This window comes from Lagopus muta, chromosome 2, assembly GCF_023343835.1.
Source record: "Lagopus muta isolate bLagMut1 chromosome 2, bLagMut1 primary, whole genome shotgun sequence".
In the NCBI taxonomy this organism is placed as follows: Eukaryota; Metazoa; Chordata; class Aves; order Galliformes; family Phasianidae; genus Lagopus; species Lagopus muta.
This window is the reverse complement of record NC_064434.1, coordinates 92,968,015-92,994,164: the sequence shown is the minus strand read 5'-3', so window position 1 is coordinate 92,994,164 and position 26,150 is coordinate 92,968,015. Positions and strand designations below refer to the sequence as shown.

Below are 26,150 nucleotides of genomic sequence, written 5' to 3'. Positions count from 1 at the left end.
TTGGGAACTGCAACAAAGCACCCATTCTTAGGCCATTCAGGGATTGATTGTTTCATTTTAAGGAAAGTTCTATTTGAATGCTGGTGGATTCCAGAAATAAAGGCTCGATGCTGGTGATTCCTTGTTGCTCTTCTCCTTTCCCAGTCTTTCCTCATTTGTGAGGACCATCTATAAGGATATAGTGAGGTGCGGAGCATCTTGTGGTTCTTAGCTGTGCAGGTGCCTCCTATGAAGGTAAAGGATTTGTTTGCTTTTCCTCCAGAAGAGCTCCCCTCTACATGCATTATACCATGTCATATTTGAAACTTGGGATGAGAATAATTATCTCTGATAGCTTGTTTGAAATCTTGTGGGCTAAAAAAAAAAAAAAGCTAATATGCTGCTTTTTTGACCTTGAAAATACACGTTCTAGTCTCTTTGTCAGCATATGGGAAATACTCTGGTGCATTAGGTTGTAAATAATACCCTCTCTCCCTTTCCCCCCCCCCCCCCTTTTTTTTTCTTGATTTGCCAGCGTGCTTGAAAGTATTCAGTGTATTTTCTGGCAGGCATATCTAAGGAGGCAGCACATTCTGCTTTCTTAACTATAAAGAGCTCATTCTATAACTTATTATCCTGGGACTCAGCATTAATCAGTTGCCAACTTGTAATTTACCGGCTACGTTTCTAGGCATGATTGAGTTTGAGGGACTGTTTATTCTGGGCGAGTATACTAAATATCAAATCAGTTGGAGAAGTGTGACAGAAACAGTCTTCTAAGGTTATAAAGCTGTCTTGTGTTGACAAGATATTCTGAATTCAATGTGGATTTTTTTGCAAACACTCTTTTTCCATTTCCTAAGCATTTACCGTGAGTGTTTAGGTCTTGTCTCAGTTGATTTCTTACATTTTACTTCTGTGTCTCAGCTGCTTAGAGGAAGTTGGGATATTCTGGTCATGGAAGTGTGGTGGGATTTTTTTTTTTTTTAAACTGCTGCAGATATTGGGGTGCTGTGGCAAAGGATGTGGTTTGGAGACTCATCTGGCACAATGCACTGCTTGGGGTCACCAGCCTTGGCATTCCTCAGATATCAGAGTGGAGCCGTGGCCTGAGAATACCTGAGCCAACTGCACGAAACTCATTTGAAACATAAAAGACATTTGGTTGGTTCTTGCTGCGTGTTTTCCTAAATGGTAACCTGATCAGGAAACTATATAGAGTCACAGAGTTAGAAAAGACGCATATAGATCACTGAGTCCAGCTACTGGCTCCACACAGCACTACCCAAAATCTGAACCTGATGTCTGAGAGTGCTGTCCACATGTTCCCTGAGCTCTGGCATTGGGACCGTGCCCACAGCCCTGAGCAGCCTGTTCCATGCCCACTGGTGAAGAACCTTTCTCTTATTCCCACCTGACTTCCTTCACCCCCCCACCCCTAATGCAGCTATTGTATTTATGTTCAAAATAGTTGTCTGAATATGACATAACTGAAATTGTTTTATATAAATGATGCAAGTTGCTAACTTGCATCAATGACTGGAGGGATGATGTTCTGTACGAAAGGGCTGCAGATGTGATAAAGAAGGGGTACGTGCAGCTCCTGACCAAAAATACTCTCTGATGTTTGCTCCAGGGCTGCCTACGTGCAGAGACGCTCCTGAACTACAGAGTTGAGGAGCAGCAGTCAGATTTATCTTGACGTGCCTAACTTTCTCAGGATCTTCTGTGAGAAGATTTCACAATGTTCCCGAATAGTGTTTTCTGGTGTTTCATTGCTGTTACTGGAAGGGGAATTTTCCTATTCCTCATTCTTGTTTGTGGATGACGGTATGTTTTTCCTCTGCATTGTATGGTTTGCTTCTTTCTTTTGTTACTGTATGCCCCTCTTGATGCACTGCTGTTTTCCCAGCTTTTGTCAGCACATCGTTCCTCTGTCTAGAGGGTACTATGATCTACTCTCTAGAAGACTAATGGCAGTGCTTCCTTTTCCTTTATCTACCTCCCTTTTACTATTTACTTGCATGATACTGTTTTGGATACAGCAAACACACAGTTTATTTTTTTTGCTTTTGTGAGTTGGGTGATGATGCGAGATGGTCCTTATCTATTCTGTGTGGTCTCTTGTCTATCCTGATAGCGAGGTACTTGTGTATGTTCTCCTACGTGCCAGACTGTTACAGTTCCCACATGACCACCAGTGCTGTGAACTCTTCATGGTGAGCTACTCATCAGTTGGCTTGTCACAGAAAATAGGAAGTGCTGAATCTTATGATCCAGAAGTAACTGGGAATCTAGGTTTTTTCAAGCGTGTCTTTCATACTTTGAGGTTGGTTTGCCCCTAAATAATGAATAAACATTTGGTCAGCTGGTTGTAATGATACTGTTCGACTGGGTTTGGCTCGGCCCCTTTTAACATCTTTGGACTTGAAGAAACTCCTTTCGTGTTTGTTTGTTTTTTTGTTTTTTTTTTTTTTAATTTTAAGTACTATTTAATTTTTTTTTATTTTTTAGGACAGTATTCCCAGTTGGTTTGTGCTGCTGTATTTTGTTTTCACCTGCCTGCTGCATTTACTTAACACCTTTACCCAGTGCACCAGTTCTTCTGTGTAGGTCAAGCTACTTCTTTACCTCTAGGAAGGCTTCTTTGACTGTTCTTTACCTGTTGTGTTAAAGGAAGCACTGATGTGCATACTTCGTACCATGGTATGCTGTGTCTTGTCAGCAGCATTTGGTTCATGCCCAGACTTCTCCAGTTGCTTCAAATGCACGCTTACACAAAGTATACCTAATAACTTGCTGACCCTTATTAGGTAGGAGAGTTAGGATTCCAATGCTGCTGCTTGTTGCTGTATTTTTTTCACGTAGAAACACATAACTGTAGAGGTTGGCAGGGACCTCTCTGGAGATCATTCAATCCAAGCCCCCCTGCTGAAGCAGGTTCACTGCAGTGGGCTTTCATTTTGGTATTTTCCTGAAGATAACTACTGAAGTTCAGTTGGAGTGGAGATGCACAGAAAAGTTTCATTACTGTCTCTGTGTGTGTCGCTCATGAGAAAAATCTCGAGTGGAATCAGCCCTGACTAAAGGGAGCTCTTATTATTGAAACTCGCTGATGTCTGTGTGCCACGCTACTTAATTTAACAGATGTTAGTTAAAGAGCGCTGTCTGATGTCTCTGCTTGCAGATGGAGCTGCATTGCCACATCTAGATTTCAACACGCACAACTCCCTGCTCTGAGTGCAGATGCTGCTGGGCCTGCTATAAGGAGAGCAGCTACTGACATTTAAGCTACTGTTTTTAACGAGGCCTGGATTGGATTAGTTTGCTTAGGTCACTGGCAGCCTTTGATGGCAGGAATGAAAACTGAAGTAACCGGTTCCTAAACCAAACCAGAAGTTTTCCTCTGGATTATTCAGTGGATTCTGCTGACAGCATGGCTAGCCAGTTAGCTTGAGCTTCTTTCTGCTCTGTGAAACAGCCTTCCTGTATGTCTTTGCTTTGTGGATTCCCTTCTGGTAAAAAGAACCTTCAGTTCTCCCAGCTCATTTGTTCCTGCTATAGATGGATCTGAATTTCAGTTCTTGTTGAAAGCTGCGTAGCACTTGTGAAGCACCTGTGTGTGAAGAGGAGAAGCTAAAGAGCTGTTTTGGTGTAGCATGTGCTGCTCAGAGCCTGGGTTCTGTTATCCTCACTGGCCTGCTGGTGGCTGAATTCATGAGCGTGCAGTCTGACATATGTGATTAGCCTCTACTTACCGTATGGGTAGCATGTAAGAAGTCCTGATGCAAGTCTTGAAAGCCTTTCTCACACAGGTATGCATGATACTCTTTAGGAGCTTTTTTTTTTTTTTCCCCAAAATAAATGCCTCTTCACAGAGGCATTGATGCTTTCCTTTGTGCATAGGTGGAGGGAGAGCCATCAGTTTACCTTTTTGCTTCTGAAGATGCTGATAAATGTAACAAAGAGAAAACCAAACAAAAAAACTGATATGCTGGTTGGGGGAAAAAATGTTTAAAGGAAATGATTTGTCAAAATACGTAATGAATTTTTCTAGGGTTTTATGGACATTACTGTTTCACTTTATGCGCTGTAACTCCATTCTGTTAACTTTGGTTCATGTTACATTAACCAGATCTCACTGTTACATTTCATCACATGATTTTCATAAAGGTGTGCTTGGACGATGGTTTACACATAAGTGGAAGATGGATTATAATCTATTGGGGACCAGCAGAATGCACTGTAATGTATGCTTATACATGGCACAAAACTGATAGAATTTTTTTTCTGTTATATCTGTACCTGTGCACATGGTTGGTAGTATTAAAGGAGAGTCCACCTGTTTTTATTTGCTTACCTCAAGTGAGAGTAGCAGTTGATGAAATAATATGCAACATAATCTGGTTACCAGTGGTAGAACTGAAGGGAATAGCATGAAGCTGTGGCTGGGGACCATCATGTAGTATATCAAGAAGTTTCTTCAGCAGAGGGTGGTGGGCATGGAGGAGGCTCCTCAGGGCAGCAGGCTGGTTTTTGATGAGTTGTCCTGTGTGGAGCCAGCAGTTGGACTCCTTAATCCTGGTGGGTCTCTTCCAACTCATGATGGGATACTCTACTTTAGCAGAACATAAATACTTAATACCTGCAGCGTGGGAGTCGATGGAGGTGGACTTCTTTAGGTCATGTGCAGCAGTAGAATGAGGGGCAACAGGTGCAAACTGAAATGGAGGAAGTTTAGTACTAACACAAGGAAGAACTTCTTTACTGTTGAAGTGATGGAGTCCTGGAACAGGCCAGAGAGGTTGTGGAGTCTCCCCTGGAGATTTCCAAAGCCCACCTGGATGTTTTCCCATGCGACCTACTGTAGTGAACCCGCTCAAGCAAGAAATTGGACCACATGATCTCCAGAGGTCCCTTCCAACCCCTCAGTTCTGTGATTCTGTGAAAATGCAGTATCTAGTGAAGCCCCTTGTCTTGTGTGTTGCTTACTTGAAAGAGCGTTTTTATGGGGCAGGTAACAACCAGACCTTATTAAGCCTGTAGCTGTTGCTGTCAAACTGATGTATGTGTCTCATAGAATCACAGAATCTTTAGAGTTTGAGGGGACCTTTAAAGATCATTTAGTCGTCTTTGCAGTGAACAGGGACACACCTACAGCAGGTCAGATGCTCAGAGCCCTGTCCAGCCTGGCCTTGAAGTCTTCAGATGAGGCATCCACCACCTCTCTGGCAAGCATAGCAATGTGTAACTGTAGCCTGAGTTTTAAAAAAAATAGAAAGTAAACAAGCAAAAATTCCCTAAACCCCCCAACACTTAATAGGCAAGTAGAACCTGCCAATGCCAGTGGTATTGCCAGTGAGAACCACAGCTACTCTTCTGGAACCACCCTTGTGGGGAGGGTAGGAGTCCCAAAGGTTTTTAAGGAGGGAAGATACAAGACGCTCCCTGTGTGGTTTAAAGATTAAACTTCTGACAGCAGTCAGTTAGAAGGGTATCATTGGAGAAACCCAGCCCAGTAATAACGGCTGTAAAGAGCAGAACTTTGTCCTGTGGCATGGCATCCAAAATAACTTAGCACTTAAATGGCTACAGAGAGCAACATTTTAAACTGAAGTAATGCAAGACTGCCTGGAAAAGGTGGTTTCTAAAATGAGGTTAGAGCTGCAGAGGAAAGGTAATACAGTGGCTGGTCTGATCTACAATTAGGGAAACCACATGAAATTTCTTGCTCTGTAACAGCCATCTTGTATGATGAAAAAGGCATGTGGGATGCCTGCTGGGTTGTGCTCCTTTTATACTGCAAAACAGCGCTTTCCAATAATTACTGCTGTATGAGCTGAACCAGTGAAATTCTCTGTGCAGATAAAGCTTTTTGGCCCTTTAATTAACATGAGCCTCAGCAATGAGGGTGCTGACAAGGAGCCTTAATTTTCTGTCAAAATCATGTCTCAGCTCACCTTTGCATTGTAGTTACAACACTGAATACCTTATTAGAGCAAATAATCAGTGAATACATAACTATGGCTTTACAAATGCTTTCTGCAGTTGAAGTTGGTGAATGGGTTCTGTTTTATTTTGTTATTGGAGAATAGTGAATGACACAGGTGTCCAGCTTTTATATTTCTCTATTCTTAATAGTTTGAGTATTATAACCTTAGAATAAAAGCCTTAACTGTCTATTAGCTGGCCTATTTGTGTGATGTTTTCTGGGTTGAATTTATACATTACTGCAATGAAAAGTATTTATAATAATTCACTTGGGTAAAAAAAGATTAACAGGAAAAAATAAAGTGCAAAGTACTATTAGCCTGTGGAGTGCTTTGGGTTTACATGGTGCTCTCAGTGCAATTCAAGGTATGGTGAATTCCACTCCCTGAATATGAGGGGATAGAATAGCTGGCTTTTATAACTTTAATATTGGAAAAAATGTCTGAACACTTCTTACATAATGTAATATAAGTACCCTCTATCTGGGCCTGTTTTTGATCTTATTGCTGTTTTGAAAACTTTACTTTCCTGTTTTTTGACTGAAGGAAGCTGGCAACTACTTTTCTCCATGCCCTAACAGGGAAAAATACTTTTGTTAAAACTTTAGGGAACTTCCTGAGCAGTGTGAGTAATACCATTGTGTATAATAGATTGTTTTATGCTATGTACATAAAATATAAAAGTGATTAGTCCTTTGAGTAATATTGTCTGTGTGCATAACCCATTCTTGAGCTCAATCTCGAGCCCAGATACACTTGGAAATTTACATGGAGAGAAATGGATTTGCTCAACAATTATCTGTGCTTGTAGATGTACTCAACAGAGATATGGATTGTCCTGACTGAAAGTTCTGAATTGAAAGGGCTGTCAGGAAATATATTGTCCTCTTGCTGCTACCGCATCACCAGTAGACATGTTGCAGTTGCTTTTAAAATTTGAGTGTAGAGGTGAGTATTGTAATGGAACAGAAGTTCAAGTGAACAGGAGTATGCCTCTGTATTGCTGGAGATCCTGCTGCTTAACAAACGTGTAAGGTTAATGTCATCATGGATACAACTTTCTTAACACTCAGCTTCCGTCTCAAAATGTGAACATTTGAAAAGCAGAGGGGACAACTGTGATGGCAGTTGAACGCCTATGAGCTGGGAGCAGGAGTTCATGGCAAGCAGTTCCCCATTGCTGAACTCGATAGCTCTCATTCAGGTCTGATGGCAGATCTAAGAGACCTGCTAGGAGCCAACAACCAGCCTCCTCAAATGAAGCATTGCAGTCTTAGGAAGTAATCACGTTGTCAAGTGGTTTGAAATAGTACAAGAGCTGCTTTCTGTGGAAAAGCTGTGGGTGATGTCACGAAGGTGTTGATGAGTTTTAGAAATTCTGTTGATTGATTTTTAACTAGAGTGAGCATGCATCATGTCTCAGCTGCTCCATGTGTGTGCTTTGTGCTCTCAGTAAGGTTGTTCGTTTTTTGGCAGGGTAATCATCTTTTGTTGAGTTTTGATAATAGACCTATTTGAGGCAAGACACGTTGAAAAATAGTCTGTCTTACTCAGAGATGATAATTTCAATGTCAGTTTATACTAGGTTCTCAGCGTGGATAAAAAAAACCCTTCAAGCAGGTGTTTAGAACACTGGTATGCTTTAGTTAAGGGGGCTGTAGAGCTGCTGCTGCTTCTTTCTAGCTGCTTCATCTTTCTTCCAGGAGACACGTGGAATAGCTGACATTGAGAAAATTAAACAGCTTCTATTTAATGGCTTGTGGTGCATCTAGCTCAAACCTATTTCTAGGACAGCATTACATGCACTGGATGCACAAATGTTAGTGTTAATTATTAACTAAATTGAGTTAGTTACTGCAGTAGTCTCTTGGTGTTCAAAGCTAAAAGTGGGTCACAGAGACTCAAAATACTTTTACAGTGAGTTCTAGCATTGATTTCTGTATTTCTGCTCATGCTGTTTTTTGCCTGTTTGGAGAAGTAAAGGACGTTTTGCATAGAGCCTCTTGGAAGTAACCTGTCTTATTCTGATGGAGTTACAGTAGTGGTTATTTTGCAGGAGAGAGATCTCCCTCCAACAGCTCCTGACAATGGATTTTCTCTTTAAGTCAAGCACCAATACCATAAAAGAATGGCAGAATTTTTAAATGAAGTCACCTTTTCTACCTTATCTTTGAAATCGTTGCCTGTTGAAGCCAAATGTCAGATTTTAGGAGATGCTGAAATTTTTGCTGTTTGTTAACTAGCACTAGGATATTCAGAGGAAAAGTGATCACAGGTCTGGCCAATGTATAGATTAATTAAAGTTGACTATCATTAGATTATAAAAATGGGTTTATATCTAAGAGATTGGATTTCAGAAAGACAAAATTTCATACTTTGACTGAAGTATATTGGTAAAATTTGTTGGAAGAAGTGAGGAATTGGGAAGGAGTTGAAGCAGGACTTACAAATTAAGGGCTGAAATCTTGGCTGTTTTGAAGGGCTTCTAAAATGGCCGTGAGTTGACCCTTTCAAGGAGGACATCAGTAATGTATAGCTTATAAGGGAGAGAAATAATCAACTGTTTAAAAAGTGATGCTGAGGGACTAAAAGGTGTGGGAAAGAAATAGGAGTTGCTCAAAGGAAGGTTGAATTACACTTGCCAAAAAGTAATTTGAATCAAAGGAGGGTGTATTGAGAAGTGTGTGTGAGGGGCAGGGAAAGAATGAACTGGCCTGAGTGCTATAGCAGTTAACTCTGCTGTTAACCATAGATTAGAGAAGTTCTTGCTGTTACTGAAGTAGAGAAGATTGTTAACCATTATGTGCACTTCAGCATATACTTTTGTTGCTTTCTAGAGAAGAAAAATCAGATTAAATACAGCATGGACTAAGTTCCTAGCAGTTCCTGTATTTTAGGGAAGGGAAGGTATTTGAAGAGTGACTTCAGAAAATTGCTGTGTTGCTTTGTCTTTGCTGCTGCTTTGTTACTGTTATGCTATACCACTGTGTATATGGGGTATACATTTTCAGAACATTAGTATTACTAACACGATGGATGCACTTACCTACTTTTGCAGTTTACTTATAAAAATGTAAGTAAGCTTAGTAACAGGAGACCACATTTTTTGTTCAAAAGAGATCTGTAGTCACTTTTCAGTATCATAGATCCTGGCACGTATTCTGCAGTGTTCAATAAATACCGATTGCGCCATCATCAAAACTGCCACTCATGAAGGTACTGTAAGTATTTCCTGGTTTGAATTCTTCCATGAATTTATTGTGATCTTGCAGATAAATTCTGTGGCCTATGAGCTACATCCATATGAAAATGAATACTCTTCATTACCAGATGTTATTTTTTTTGTCTGGCAGGGCATGTGGCAGGTGTGTGCTTGAAGCATATGGGAAAGGAATAGTGTATTTTGAAATGGGGCTTCCACAACCTCCTTGGGCAACCTGTTCCAGTGTGTCATCACCCTCTGTGTGGAAAAACTTCCTCCTAATATCTAACCTGAATATCTCCTGTCTCAGTTTAAGACCATTCCCCTTGTCTTATCACTGTCTACCCTCATAAACAGTCGTTCCCCCTTCTGTTAAGTAATGTTTGTGGAGGGAGTGATGTATGAGCAATTGGAGGAGCAAGGAAATGTAATTTAAAGGAAGAGGAACAGGAGAGAGAGGTAAAAGAGTGGGATGGTTACAGCAAGTGTAGCACAGTAGAAATGAAATAGGGAAACTTTGGATGAGGACAAGAGGAAGAGAAAATAGTTGTGAAGAGCTTTGGCATACAGCAAGGTATGACTACTGTAATCACTTTCCTTGGAGCAATGAGTTGAAGATGCTGTGATCAGCCTTGACAGGTATTTTTCTAACCTCTTTTTGAAAAAGAATCTCATGTGAAAGGGAGTTCTACCAACTCCTTTGTTAACTGTCCTGATGCATAACAGCAGTTGTTACTAATTTCTTCTTGACTGAACTTTTCTTACAACTTCCTAAAACTATTTTTTCCTCCTTCCTTTTTCTGAACTTGCAGAACAATGACTCACCTGACTTTTAAAAACCACATTTCATTTTTCCTTCCTTCCTTAAGTAGGAGTACCAAATTCCATGTGTGTTTGCTGGGTACTTTTAGAACAAGAAGAAAATGAAAGGGGAAGAGTGGAAGCATTTTGGAATGTGAATATTGCGTATAAGGTGTTTGGGTGTTTGTCCTTCCACTTTATTCCCGATTAGCAGTGTTTCATTTGAAACAGTGTGTCTACATTTCAGTCCCACTTCATTATACCTTTAATAGTTGATACATATTTAATAATAGAATTACAAGAAGTTCAGGCAGACCTATTAATTGGTGAAGACCAAAAGCTTTGTTTGATCTAAAAAGGAAAAGCATTCAGATGTTTACTTACCCTTGGATCTTCCCAAGTCCTTCAGTTCCATGTTTTTTGAAGTTCTCTCACTTGTTTCATCTATAGTTGAGAGCTGTAGTATGTCGTTTTCCTTTCAGACTCACTGAGTTACTCTGCTAATCATAACATTCTAAAATAGCTCAGTCAGATGCTGTTTTAAATATACAGACATCTATTTTGTAGAACAGGTCAGTAATACAAACGCACAGTTCATTTAAACCCCCTAGCTTTAGACACTGAGCAGCAGGACTACTAGTGTTTAAGGTCTTTCTTTGTATACTATGGGAGAGACTGGCTGAAACTGCAAGTGTGAAATGCACAATGTTATTTTTGGGAAGAACATTCCAGTAAAATGAGGTGTTAAGGCAGTAATTGTCATAAATAAGGTACTTTTGATGATATGTCTGCAAATCAATAGGACCTCCTCAAAGGATCTTTTTTCCTTCTAGAATTTAGTCACTATGGGAGTCCTGGGAGTTCCTGAGCTTCAGTCCTGGGCTCAATACAGGCTGTCCTTGAAGTTGGGTTGGGTTGCTCTTGGCCTTGTCCAGCTGAATTCTGAAGTCTTTTTCGGGGGGGGGGGGGGCTTCCACAGCTAGCTTTTCTGGCAGCTTGTTCCAGCCATTAAGTGCTCTCCTGGTGTAACTTTTTCTTAACCTGGTTGCAAGTTCCTTTTCTATAACCTTTGGCTGTTACCTCTCATCCCCGTGCACTTCTGAGAAGAAGCTGGCTGTGTTCTCTATAATGAGCTGTGGAGTAGTTGAGAATGGCAATTTTGTGCGTGCTTTTTAGCTTCTTCTAAGACTAAACACACCCAGCTGTCTCTGCTGCTCCTCGTGCATCTTTTTCTCTAATCCCCTTAATGGTTTTCTGACTTGCTCCAGTTTGTCAGTCTTTCTTGTACTTGGGGAGCTCAAAACCTGACATGATGCTCCAGATATGATCTCAAGTGTTGCATAGAGGGGAATAATCACTTTCTTACAGACAGGTCATTACTTTATCTCAGGTGTAGTTTTTTGCCCCTGAGGTTTCTCTCAGCTGGTTCATCCAGCCTGCAGACTGCTTTAGCATAGCTTTGCTGTGCTGCATATCTGCTCTCCCTGTTTGAGACAGCCATCCACAGACTTGCTAAAGCTGTTTCCTGGTCACTAATGAAGACATTAAACAGTATCAGCTTTTGACCTGAGTCATTTGTCAGTAACAGCTTACCAGTGAGATTTCAAACTGCTCACTGTAACCCTTTGAGCCTAAACATCTAGATGACTTTTCTCCATCTGCTTTGTAGCCCATGCATTCAGACCCTATTTAGTTTGACTTCAGCTATTGTGGAACACTGTGCCAAAGGCCTTGCTGAAGTCTAATTACATGACATTTGTCGTCATCTTGCAACAGAAGACAATTGGCTTGATCAGGTATAATTTGTCCTTGAGTATCCTTGCTGTCTGTCACCAGCTGCCTTCTTCACTTCCAGACATTTGTACCAAGACCTCTAAGAGTATTTGCCCTATCATAGAATCATAAAGTGGTTTGGGTTGGAAGAAACATTGAAGCCCACCCAGCCCCAAGCCTCAGCCATGGGCAGGGCTGTCCCTGCCAGCTCAGCTGTCCAGGGCCCCATCCAACCTGGCCTTGAGTGCCTTCAGGAGTGGTTCACCCACAGCTTCTCTGAACAGCCCTTTCCAGGCTGATCTGTGGCTCCCTGGGTCTTAGTGCTTCCACTTGTTTGTGAAGGTCACAACATGTGCTTATTTCCAGCTGTCCAGAAGTCCTCTTGTTCTCTTGCTCACATTTTGAAGATGTGTATGACCTCGTGATATCACACTTCAGAACCTCCACTCTCACTGAGTGCATGCTGTTAAGCTCTATATAATTCTGTGTCCAGTATGCTGAAATGAAGCCCCTACTTAATGTTAATTTGCACAGGCATTAAGTACTGCATTCTTCCAGACTGCCATGAAGCTTGTGGACCCAGGAAGGTGACTTACTGATAGAGAGTGGGGCTGACAATCTCTAGCTTTTTCTGTGTTCTCTGCTGCTAGATGCTCCTTGTTTCTGCAGCGGAGCCCTGTTTTCTCTAATTCTTATTAATATCAATGCAGTATTCAAAAGCAAGAGTGTGAAGTATGCTGTTCACTTCTGTATTTTTAGGTGGAAGCAAGTTTTAAAAAGACACTTCCTACAAGAATCATTGTAATGAGTAGTGAATTGCGTATCTGTGTATTAATGCTGGGGCTGCAATGACTCACAGATCAGCCACATCCCCTTTACACAGCTCTCTACATCGGAAGCATCCATTATATTAAATAAGTAATGTAAAAATGCTACTGTCGTACTATTCCAGGAGGAACAGGGTATCCTTTATCTGGAAGTAAAGTGGGTTACGTGATCCACAGCAGTGGTAGTGTAATGACGGATTGTGTTGCAGAGTGCATTCAAGAGCTCTGATTGCACTGGCAGCCTGGACTCTGGAAGCTGTGATTTGTGCCGTGTGTTGAAAGTTTTACGAAATCACATAAGGTCATTTCTGTTAAAAGATGTATAGGAGATGGGAAATGGGTGTTAAGTGTTTTTTTTCACAGGAAATTGTGAGCAACTGTCAATCTAGTTGCTAAAGATGGTGTTGTTCTTCGTGCCCACTTGAAAGCTTCCCATGGTACAACTGGGCTCAGATTTATGGAACTGGAGCACTGAAAATGACAAACCATAAAAAAAGATAGTTTATAGGAAGGAAGGAATGCATCTGGCCAGCTTTTGGCACTGGTCTGAAGTTAATAGACTTCAACTTCTAAAGCTATGATAGTTCCTTTTCAGTAAATGTATTGATTTTACGACTGCTAGCTTTGCTCAGTCACAGCAGTCTGATGCTTGCAAATTGGTTCGTCCTAGATTGTGTCATGGAGCTTGTTATCTGTTTGCTTTGTCAAAAGAAGTGTATAAGCTGAAAATCTGATTTTTTCAGAGTGTTACGACATAATGGATATTTTTGATCTAAGAAAACTCTCAAGTTGTACAAAAGATCATTGGTAGCAACCTTGTGCTTCTGTTCTACCATGAAGTAAGATCGCCATCCAAACAGTGCTTGCCAGACTGTAGCAGAACTTTTGGCTTGCAATGCCACTGCGTTGAATCATTGAATCTGCATGGAGGAATCTTAATCTACTTAAATTACCACTTAGATTCTGCATAATCTTTTAGTGTCAGTAAACTCCTGAAATGTGTGAAGAAACTGTGGGGAAAAATAGATTTGCTTTTAAGAGTGGAATATATTCAGGGGAAAAAAAAAATCTGGATAAATTACCAGGAATGGCATACTTCAGAGAGCACCTTGTGTAAGAGGATAAAAGAAAGCAATGGTATGGCTGAGTTCGTGGCAGAAGTGTAAACTGAACTGTCCCATTGTGGGTCTCTGGAGTCTAAACATAAGATTTGATTTTAGCAGCATGAGGGTGTCTACACAGATCTTATTCCTCCTACAAATTGGTTGTAATGAAACAGCCAGCCAGCACATAGTTCAGATATTTTTCAAAATTTCTGTTGGAAAACATTTTGATGATTCTTGATAGGATGAAGAATGTAGAAAATTAGGGGGAAAAAAGATTGCTTTTGCTGCTTAGAGGTTACTTCACTGAAAAAATATTATCTCGAAGTTAATTAATGAAAGCTATTAATAACTTGAAGGAAATAGTTTATCGCTAAGTTTGTATAGAAGGTGAAGACCAAATCTTGTGTATAAAATTCCAGTTTATCCAAACTCTTATTTCTTCTCCTCACAACTTGCAATTTCAAGTAAACCTGCTATTTCTTTTGGTCTTGGAGCTTGGACAAATGTACAGTGTTTGATTGTGCAAAGTAAGTTCTTCATTGGGAACCTTGTCTCTTACAAGTATTGCCTGTATCGAGATGGTGTGTGCATTCTGAAGGCATAGCATTCTAGTGCTGCATTTTTTTCCACACCAAATTATTTATAAGGAAGCCTTTGAATCTGAACGGCAATTTATGACAAAACTGCTCCTCCTTTACAGCCCCAAAGCAGATAAATATGCAGATAGTATTTTAACACAAATAAGGGAAAAAATGAAGGGAAGCAGTTAACCTGTGGAGGGTGAAGTGGTGCGGATGGTGTGTTGGCTTGGACCCTGTTATTTAGCTGATACTTCTGAATATCTCCAATTTTATGGAATGCAGTGTGTACTATGGATGATCAAAATTAAGGATTTTTTTCCTTCTTTTTAAAAAACAAGAAGTCAAATTGTCATTTCTTTTGTCTGCTGTAACAGTTTGCCAGCTTAAAAAAGTGACAAGAGGCTTCTTTTGTGTACAGAGTAGTTACAATTTGTTACTTTTTCATGTGGTTTCTGTGATGTTTCAGTCCTTGTACTGTCTGCATTCAGAACATATTCATTGTTACAATTTCTCAGACTACTTTTGCATGTACTTTATTATTATCAATTAAAATAAACAATTTGTACAGAAATTTGCATGTCTGATATTTCTGAAATAATATTCTGAACTGTGAGCATTTGTCTGACTCAAGCCAATGTGTTTTCAAACTTAAATAGCAGTTTCTAATGAGAATAATTGCTGTATTTTTACGTGATTCAGCATATGACAAACCTAGAGATGGTAATCAGTTGCCAACTCAGTGACTGCATGGCCTTTCTATGGAATACTTTCATGGTAAATGTGGTAATGTGCAGCAGAATTTAAAAATATAGAATTCATAGGCTTAGAAATCATATGAAAAATACTTCCATTTGAGATTCAGCTGTTGTTTTAAATGATACTTTCTTCCTGCAGTGATTTCCTTAACCTCTCCAATAGCCGCCTGCTGCCAGGTCTGTTGATAAAACTGTGAAACTAAAAGAACAGATCTTCAGCAAAATAAGAATTGTATTCTGTAAGTTAGTTACTATAAAAACAGGCTGCTCTTAAATAATGTTAAATGATTTTATGCAGAAATTGAGAAGCAATTTTCATTGTTGAAGGCATTTACTGAGGGAAGAAAAGCTGTACAACAATAAAATTTCAGAATAAACCATTGCAAAACACTGTGCCAAAAGTAAAGCTTTGTTCCTTTGCAAGCTTTCAGTCCCAGCATTTAGGTTCAGCTTCCTTTATGCCTCAGTGGTAGTAGGTTTTATGTCTAGTAGAGAGTTTCCCATGCAGATTTGTCTGGTTTCTGATACTCCAGCTAGTCTGTTCTGAGTAATTCATGAGAAGGAAAAAGTGGGAGAGATGAATGAATCTCTCAGTTATCAGTCAAAAAGAGGTTTTTCTGAGCAAAGGCAAGAATTAACACGTTACAAGGGAGCTGTTAGTGAAGCAATCTGGAGCTGCTTCCTCTGCTTTCACCTCCAAGTTGAATGGTAACTTGTGGATGAGTTTGACCTGTTCTAAGAAATCAACAGCCAGTCTTGTCCTCAGGGTGATCCTAATGTCAGACAAAGATTCTGCATGAGAAGCAGGCGTTAAGTATGTCAGCTGGTCTCATATTGCTCTTATTCCAAAGCTTAGAAAGTGAGTTAAATGCTGTACAATCGGAAGTCCTGGAGTGGCCAAGCCATGTTATATGAGGTTGGATGCAACAAGGTGACATGGCTCGTTCTGCTGTACCAGGCTCCCAGTGCTTCTGTGGAGCATCATATTCAGCTAGATTTTTGTAATGCAGGAAAAAAATGGAGGTTCTTTCTGCTCAGTTAGTAAGTTAGAGAGAAAAGTAACTTAAGGGCATTAGAAACATCTTATTAACTTTAATACGCTAGCAAATAACTACTGAATTGAGCCAAATGAGCAGCTTAGAATACATGCCAACTTTGTGGAGTATCTGTTTCAGTTGATAGAAAGCAGTGCTGCAGTACCAGGTATATTTTCTTTTAATAACAGAGTGGAGAACGCACATTCTCATTGTATCATGCCGGTAGGGGTTCAGGAACAACCAGAGAAAATCATCTTTCAAAACTCCACCTAGATACAGAGCTGGATATTTTGACCTACATTGTGCTGCTTGTAAAATTCTATTTTAAGACATCAGTATTAGGATTGTTTGTGGTTTTCTAGCTATGTGTTGCAGTTTGAAAATCTTAAGTAGGCATTTGGTGAATCAGCATCTTTCCATTCCTTTCTGACCTACAAAGACTGCTCATTTGGGAATGTTGTTTCCATGAATTGGGAAAATACCAGCCAAAAAAACCACTGAATAGCCAAAAGAAGTGGTAGTGGATATGACTTAACAAACACGACTCTAGTTGTTATATCAGTAACATACTAAAGGCTGAGACTGCTCAGGTTCTGAACCTTCTCCTTGCTTTTGTTGGTACATTGAATTGTCTTTTCTATGGCTGCAGTCCTGCACTTCTCTGTATGCATTTGATCATCTACAACCTTCATCCTTTTTTATCCCTTAATGGAGGGAAAACAAGCAGCCCCTTTGCTGGGGGAGGCTTAGCTCAGCAGACTGCTGGTGTCACTGTGCACTGAGCTTAAGAACTTGGAATGTGAAAGAGGGAGCACATTCCATTTGGGCAAAGGAATCATGTCTGTTAGGGGTCAGTTTGCTGTGGTTTTTGAACTTTCCATATGATCTCATCGCTGGAGGAGGAAAGTATATTCTCCCTTAAGAACAATCTTATGATTCATTACTACTATATTTTTCTGTGTGAGCTTTTTGAGTGCCAGACCTCCCCTTACTTCCCCCCACCCCCAACAAAAACCAGCCCCCCTGTCTTCAGCTTTATATAATATTGCTGTAGGTGGATTTATTCAGAATAATAGTTGGCTTCAACAGTCAGAGCTTTATGTCTATAGAACTGTTGCTAACGTATATTTATTCAGATATTTGTTAAGCTTTGAATTTTGGGGAGAGGGCTTGTATGCTTTGTTTCCTAAGGTTTGGTAAGCGCTGTTTAGGCACAAATCTTCCTTTCTGTGGATATCATTTCACATGCTTATTTCAGCAAGTTTACTTGGAAATAGATAATCACTTCATTTAATGGAGTGAAGATTTAGATTGTCACTTCAGTTCTGCAGCCCACTGGCCCAGTGAGCTGGCAGTCAGCCCCTGGAAACAGCTGCGTGTTTTGGCAGCAGCCTTGGAAGCTGGAGGGAGATGTCTTGCTTGTTCTCCCACATACCCCAGCAAGAGCTTCTGTTGGCTAGTCAGAATGTAACGGCTCCTGGGACTGTTACACTGGGAAATACACCAGAAGAAGGAAAAGAAGTAGAGATGCGAGTCAGTGAAGGGTGCTTTGGAAGGCCTAGTGGCATGGCAGGGAGGTGATGACCCTTTTCCATTTGTTCCTCTGCATCACTGTAGAGAACTTGCTCATTCCCAATCTGTCTGAAAATGTGTGCTGTAATAATACCACAGTGGCTTTTAGGTGATGAAGGAAGTTGTCTCCTTACATCTGACAGTTGAGTACTGCAGTCAAAGGAACACAGGCATTATAGCCTCTGTGGGCTGTAAAGAGGTCACGTATAAATACTGAGATGAGTGAAGACCACCTTCCTGTTGGAAATACAGCAGGGAAGTGCAATAAACGTGAAGAACAAAGAATATGATAAAGAGCACTCTTCTGTTTCATTTGGCTCCTATCCCTTTTGAACTGAAGTTTGTGTATAGTGGAGAAATATGAAGAGTATGGGTGAGGTGCTGGTTAACAGTCGTTGCATAAAACTTGATGCTTTCCTTGGAGAAGGTGGATCAAGGAAAGAAAATAAAGCCTTGTTTTTTATTAGACGTGCCTGTGACGTGGTGGTGAGGTACACTCATGGCTGTTTGGTTTGGTGTAGCCTTGTGAGGTCAGGAGCACAGGTATGACTCTTGTTTTAAAAAAGGAGAATTTTGGGAGGGAGCCTAGCATATTTAGTTTGTAGTGTTGGCTGTTGTACTCAAATAAACATCAAAGAGAAGGCCTGAGAATCCATTTCTGCTAGAGATCATGCCTTCCTACTATTCTTCACAATAAGTAGCAGTCATTTTAGAGTGCAGAACTTTTCCTAAGAGAAAGAAATTGAATTCATTTCCCTCTGTGTAGTAAAGTACAATTATTGAACGCTGGGAAAAGACTAGCACACTGTGATGGTTTAATTTGTTTCTGATAGCAATGGTTTCATTTGTCTATCTTAAATGCTGCAGGCTGGTAAACAAAGTGATGGATGGTGGGAGCTGTTAGCAGGAGGGGAGTTTGCTGCCTTCAAATTGGTACCTGGATAGGAAAATTATAGGCATGGAATGTGAAAATTTTAGTTTTAGGATTTGTGTGAAATGAAGGTAGAGTGCTTATTTTGTAATAATCAAGTAGGTCAACTGGAAACTGTTGGTATTTGCCTTTTTTAAACGATGTGAATCATCCTGTATCTTTGTATGGGTAAGAATTACCCACTGCTATTAAGAAAATTATTTTATTTCAAATGGAGCATGAAATATTAGTGATTGAGACTTTTGTATAGTATTTCCAGTTGTAAGGCATAGCCCGAAAAGTGGAACTAAAAATAATTAGAACAGTTGTTAAAGAAAAGCTGGAAGTAGAACTCAAGGCCGCTTTGTTTGTGCTTTAAATTGTGCCACTTACATTCTGAATAGTTGTAAAATAAGTAGTTTTTTTCTTATGTTGAAAAAAAAAAAAAAAAATCATGTAAAAACAGAGCTTCTCCAGAGCTTAGCCACATGGAAGGACTGTGGTAGGGCAGAGAATAAGAAGGCACTGAAAAAGAGCATCTGAATTTGATGGTCTGTACTACTAATTAAGTCTTCTGATCACTGTACCATTACTTAATCATTCTCTGGTACTACCGTGCTGTAATTGGAATGTATTAGCTTATTGTCTCAATTTTTAATAGGATCTAAATGATTTTTTTTTTTTGTCTGCCACATGATTGTGAGTCTGAGATGAATTTATTTTTCGATGGGAACTCTGCAAACCACGTGGCTCTGTTTCCAAATCAGTATCTCGGTCCTGTCACGTATGGTTTATCATGCTTAAGGTGAACCCAGATTCAGATGTAGCAAAACTGTTGTAGGTTCAGAAAAACTACAATGTGATGTAGAAAACCACTGCTGTTTATTTTGTACTTTGTGATCAGTGCAGAGCACTTCTGGATCTGAACATTGCCAAGATTGTTGCCAGAAGACTCTAAATAGGGAAATCTAATATGTTTTTGAATTGTGTTCCTCTCAGATGAAGGAACACCATCTACCTGTGCTGTGCTTTTTAATACGACTTGTGAAGCATCTGAGATTTGCAGCTTGTTTTATTTAGAGGATTACAAGAATCTTTGCATTTCTCTTTGGACCAGATGTGGTCCTTCAGGTCTAAGCGATAGATTTTAAGATATGTATACAGCGCTTCTTTTCCCAGTATAGTTCATACATTATACTCTTACTCTACTTGTGTTCACCTAATTTCTGTCTGCAAAAAAGGTGGCCCACTGATTGTTCTCCTGTTATGAGCTTAGATAGTGAGATTAGAATACGTGTCATTTTAGAATTGAGAGTGTATTTCTTCACCTGATCTTGAATCTGTCGCTGCTGTAAGAAGCATGATCTCTGTATTCTTTCTTCTCCACCATTCTGGTGTTGAGCATTTACTCTGTTAGCTAGAAAGCCATGGGGGAAGTGTGATGGAAATTGGTGCAGTGTTTTGTCAAAACCATTGTTACTGAAAGCTAGCAAAATGGCTGGATGCGTTTCTGTATTTTCTTGTGTCAGGAGATGCAGATGAGATATTGGAAAATCTCTTGATCCTTTTCTTTTTTTAGTAGGAATGTGGGGGGAGTTGTCTTCTCCACCTTTATATGTTATGAACAAATATTTCATTACTGTCCTTTTGTTATTTATTAAGAAGAAAAAAAAGAAGCATGTCTCCTCAGTTTTTTCTGTTCTCCAAATGGTGCACTGCATTCCTTGCAAGCCAGGCATCTCATGTGTTTTCTGTAATGCTGGGTCTGCTGAAGTGCAATGTTCAGAGAATTTGGCGTTCTGATAAGAAATCATTCCTTTCTATTTTTATGTCCTGTCTGCATCTGGACTTTTCCCGCAAAGACAATTTGTGTTGTCCCATCCACACCCCTGCAATAAATCATGTTTACAGTACATTCTGCTTTCCTTAGTTTCATTTCTATTATGATGCCATTTGTGATTTTCTGCCTTTAACTTTAGGCTGTACTTTAGCTTCTGGATGACTGCTATAATCAGGATTAGCTGTGAATGTCAATAAAGTCCTCTGATGTTGAAATTGCAGTTTTCAGTAATTAACAGAACACTTACTTAGGAAGGAGATGTAAATTCTAGGTGCTAACTGATGCAAAATATATCAAAACCAAAAAGCATTTCATTTATGGCTAGATTAACTTGTGTGTGCTGAACATCATCCTAGCATCTATGTATGTATGCATGCAATTGTGTTCGTTTCCTCATACGTATTAACAGGAGCCTGGACATTCCATCTTAACTTCTTGTAGAATTAGTTTCCCCTTGGAAAATGCAAATTGTATGAAGCTAGTACAGCTCCAGATTATTTGCTCTTTACTAGTAGTCCAAAATGTTGCATGTAGCTTTAGTGTTTAATTAGAAAGCTCATAGTTGATGGAGAGGACAAAAGAAAACACATAAAGAAAACCGCTAAGAAAAGGTGCAGAAAAAAAAAAAAAAGAAAAGTAAATGCTTTTTTCATTAGTAGTTATACTGCATTTGTCTTGACTGTACATGTTCAGAAAGATTGCCTGTTAGCAAAATGTCAAAGTGATAGCAGTTTTGAATTAACGGAAAGTAAGAAAGCTGCAAGGAGTGCGACTTCAACTTTTTGAGTGAAAAGAATTTGCCTGAAGTAATCTTAATGTTCTGATCTGAAATACTTGTATGTTAACAGCGAACAGAGTATCTGCCAAGCACGAGCTGCTGTAATGGTCTACGATGATGCCAATAAGAAATGGGTACCAGCTGGTGGATCAACTGGATTCAGCAGAGTTCACATATATCATCACACAGGCAACAACACGTTCAGAGTTGTGGGCAGGAAGATTCAAGATCATCAGGTAGGTGAATCTCTAAAAATTCTGAATACGAACGTTAATTTTTTGCTTCTTTTTAACACTAAGAAATGCATCTTTGGTAATGTGGGAACTTCAAGTAGTAAATATACTTTCATTTTGAATTCAAATAAGGAAACTTTATTATGACCTTTTCGCCATAAAACTAAGCACTTTGTATGCATTTAAAAGTATTCTCCTTGTACAGCATTTACCTTTCCTTTCCGGGAAGGAAGAGTGGTAGTGTAGATGTAAATGATGCGATTCTCTTTTTAAGTCAGAGTTTGGGTCTAAGGACTTCTGTTCTTCCCTATTCTCTGCAGTTAGCTAAATAGTTACTCATTTCCTCAGAGCAATTTATTAAAAAAAAAATCTACTACTCTGAGAGCTTCAGAAGGGAGCAGAACTGATAATATTGTAATTCCTCAATGAAGAATTTAATAGATCTTGATTAAATAACAGACTGGCACTCTTGTAAAATTTGCTGCACTTTGTGATAACTTGGGGTGGAGTTGTAGTCTTTTTTTGTTTGAGGAGAATTTCTTTATATAACCCCTTTTCCAGCTTTTCATGAAATGAATCTCTTCTGTTTATCTTCTAACATGTACCTGGGGCATAGACTGAAAATACCTTGTGTGATTTGTCACTAAAAACTTGCTGCAAGTAATAAATAGTACCTGTGTATTCATCTGAGGACAGTTTTCTTTTTGATAGTGGAAAAAGCTGAGAGCATATAGTTACCAAATGCAATGAGATCTTTTGGATGGCTGGTAATAAATGGTTGTACTGGTTAGAATTTATCACTATTTGTGTGAGCTGTAACAATCTTGCAGGATGATGCCTTATGATGCATAGTAGAAGTCCATGTAAACTGCTGCTGAAAGTGCTGCAAGCTAAGGGATGCAGCATCCACAGGAGGAAGGTGATAAGTTCGTTAGAATATATGTATATTTTCAACAAGTACTCTGAGGTTAATGGAAGACCAAGGCGGTCTCTGAAATCTGGATGCATTTGCACAACTACTGTTACTAAAAATCAAAACTGTTTATATTGGTCCATAAAATTGAAATGAAACTTGCAATGAAACAGCAATTTTATTTATTCCATTTGTTAACTGTTGTAGGTGGTAATAAACTGTGCCATTCCAAAAGGGCTCAAGTACAATCAGGCTACACAGACCTTCCATCAGTGGCGTGATGCTAGACAAGTGTATGGTCTGAATTTTGGCAGCAAAGAAGATGCCAATGTCTTTGCAAGTGCCATGATGCATGCCTTAGAAGTATTAAATTCCCAGGAAGCTGGTAAGTCTTTTAACTTTTTGGAGGTAGATCAAATAGGGATGAAAACATTCAAATGTTTATGCAGAAAAGTCAGTAGGTCTTCTAGTCATGATTAAGCCTCTAGTCCATTTAATTATTTGGGTGTTTTGTGTACTGAACTGCTACTGATTAATAGTGCTTCTTAACCTGATGCTGTTTGTGAGGATGCAGTTCTAAAAACAATCTATTTTCATGGCATCACTTATATGTAGAAACTTACTGACTCGACTTTTTTTGGGAAACAAAAAAAATGCCTGATCAAGAAATGTGTAACTCTTAATCAGGATATTTTTCAGGATTTCTAAAACTATTCAATGTTTTTAATATCTATCAGTATTTTTTCCTTCTTGAGGAGTAATTGTTTATTATGAACATTTTAGACTTTTTTTTTTACTTCTGAACTTAGGAATTGGTGTTGTCCTCTTGATAGTAGAATAACGTTCTTACCATACAGTTTTCTTGCATCAAGACTTCAGATCCTAGGAATAACATTGAGAAGATGAGCACATACAATTTAGACAACAAATCTATTATTTCATTTGTTCTCTTTCAGTGGGAGAATAGGTGATATTGAAGATTTAATTCTTAGTGGTGAATTTAGTGGCTTTAGGTTTTCATGTGGTATCTGTGATCTATTCTAGGTAGATATTACAGCAAAATGATCAGTATAACATTGGGACATCCGCAGAGGGAGATTTTATTTTACAAGACTTTCTAGAGACTTTGTGTTCATGTAATCAAATAGAATTCTTTTGTCCTCATTAAATTTTAAAGTTTGCCCTTGTAACAAGAGAGAGTTCTTCTGTGCCAGGTTTTTTTCTCTTGTGGAAGAGATGCTGTGGGTAACCTTACTACAGCTGTCCTAACTACAGCAAAAAAAAAGGTGACTTTTAGGTTTCTTTTCATTGTGAGAGTTGTTTCAAGAACTTGCCTTTAGATTCTAAGTTGTCTGCACCAAGAGGGATGATGCATTCTGCAGTGCTTGTATATGAGGCCAAAGAATAAAGGGTAGCTAGAATTAAGATGTCTTTTGCCACCTGAAGTAATCCAATTGTGTATCCTGTTCTGCCTGGATGTTTTCTCTTAGAGTTCTCTTTTCCTAAGGACTATTTGACTGTAAATGTTTCATATGCTCCAGGTGTTTATTATCAAACCATCTCGCTTTGCAGTGCTGGTTGTAAAAGCATTCACATGCATACATACAGCTTGTTTTAGTACGTGAAAGGCAACATGCTATATATTGGTTGGTTTTGTTTTTTCTGATTTACCTGCTAGACTTGTAAAAATTTGTATGATGTGTATCTTAGCTGTTGTTGTGATACTGCTTCAAAAGTGTGTACCTAAAGAGGAGAGCTTGTCTTTCCTGTAAAATAAAACAAAAGAAACTGCCGTGTTTCTTGGTGTATCTAAAAGAACATTTAAAATCTAAGTAATAAAATCCAGCATAGATAAACCTCACTTCTAGAAAATTGCTTACAGTGGAAGTTTGATTCTTGCAGTATCCTTATTTCCCGCTGTGTTTTTCATTTTGGTAATTCCTTTCAGCACTTTGGTTATTTTTATTCGTAGAAGGAAATCCAGTTTTAATGCTAGCTGAGTGTACTGTTAAGAAATTCATAAAGCTGTGGCATTATGCTAAGGTTCACAGAAATCTAAATGACTTCTGGGGAATATTAAAGATTATTTTGTTGATGTGCTTTTGGTTTGCCAGGGAGCTGTTAGAGCTTACTCTTTTTTTAAATTATGTAGTCTTCATCTGCTTCTCCTGCATGTATTGGAAAAAAAAAATGTCCTTGGTCTTCTACTCGTAGTGGCCTCGTTGCAAGCTTAGTTTAGTATCTCTCTCCCTCTAGTGGACTTGCAGGGGCAGACAGGGTGCATGCAGTACTGAGCACAACAGGCGTTTTGTCATTCGAACGAGCTTAGAAGGCAGAGTGAAAGCGTTGGAAGTTGGAGCAGAAGAAAAACATTACTGTAAACAGCAATTTCCTGATTTAAAAAAATAAAAAGTGTTTTTCTCAAAGCTGGCTTGGCAGTGAAACTGTTTGAAATGTGCTGCATGTCTAGTTTTTTTTCTCTCCTTGATCTGGAGTGCTGATTATGTGATTATTGCAATTTCTCTTACATTTGAATGTTGGTTATTGGAATAATACAGAACTGAATGTGTTCTCACTCAATTTTGTGTGGCTGCAGTAGCTGTTCAAGCAATCCCTGTGCTTCTGCTGAGCAGAGCAGCTGGGCCCCCTGCACACCATATCAGAAGGACAGCATGCAGAGTGGAAGCCTTCTGCTGAGACTTGAAGGCAGCCTACTGAGGCTACGGACTCCTGCTCAGGAGATGTATTAAAAGAAACCAAACTTTGTTTCTGGCACTCACTTGGGAAGATTTCATTTCATTAAAGTAATTGTTGCAGGCAGTCAAGAGGTACTACACCTTATCCAAATGACAAATATGTCATCAGTTTAAGAGGTCATTTGAAGAAGATTTCTGGCTTAAAGGTTGCATGCTGTGTGTTCCAGGTATTTGGTAATTGGTCTTAATTGAATAAAGATGACAGATATCATTCAGTTTTACTGCAGAAAATGTTTTTGGAAGTAGTATTATTTTGTAGCACCTTTGTCTTTAGTCCCAGGAAGGCTTTGCTAACAGAAGAAAGCAGGTATATTTGCAGTTTGCTTCTTAAAGTTGTTTGCAGCGAAAGCTGGTGAGGGAAAACTGAAAGGTGTTGTACAACTGTCAGTAAGCCTATACTAATTCTTTTTAATATAATCATGCGCATGTAGGATTCAATTTTTTGGATTTGTTTTTTTTGTTTACATGATGTGTTAATTCATATGAAAATCAGGAAGAAGAGAAGAACCTTTTCCCTCCCAAGATGTCTTTATTTTGCTGATCCAACAGTAAAAAGGGAACTGGAAGTCATGTTTCTTTAAAATGATTAGTAACCCTGGGAGTTAGGTTGTTTAGTTATTAAAGAATCAAACCTTTACAGGGGAAAAAATGCATGCTTTATTCACAGCTTTGGAATTACAGCTACATATGGTCCTTTCTCTTTTGGCAAGATAGTTAATTAAATCTTTGAATGGACTTATTCATATCATAGACTGAATAATTTAGCGTCTTTGGGAAATATAAACTGGGGGTGGAAACTGGAGTTGCCTCATGATATTACGTATAGAGATTATAGGAGGCTGGAATGAGAAGTACAGGGGAAGTAGGGGGAAGGAGAGCTTCTCCTTGCACTGTTGTGTTTCTCATCATGCTAAAACTTGTATCAAGAGAAAAATGATTCTGCTGCAATGCTGTAATTGTTCAGTACCTGTCCTCTCGGTGACTCTGGAGCAGGCTGTCAGCACTCCCTGTCAGAATATAGGAATGTGATGTGGTATTACCTGTGTTGTCAAGAGCAAGCTAATGTCTCTGTTTTTGGTAGTAAGCTTTTCCTCTTG

At 39.2% G+C, this 26,150-nt stretch overlaps 1 protein-coding gene across 6 annotated transcripts in view; it reads left to right on the top strand.

Annotated features, from left to right (window-relative positions):
* Positions 1–26,150, top strand: part of ENAH (ENAH actin regulator) — an 87,401-nt gene that overhangs the window by 23,420 nt on the left and 37,831 nt on the right. For all 6 annotated transcript variants that reach the window (XM_048937926.1, XM_048937927.1, XM_048937928.1 and 3 more), the window contains exons 2-3: positions 21,222–21,387; positions 22,505–22,682. In XM_048937926.1, coding sequence (XP_048793883.1) covers positions 21,222–21,387; positions 22,505–22,682 — 344 coding nt within the window. The remainder of the gene's footprint in view (positions 1–21,221; positions 21,388–22,504; positions 22,683–26,150) is intronic.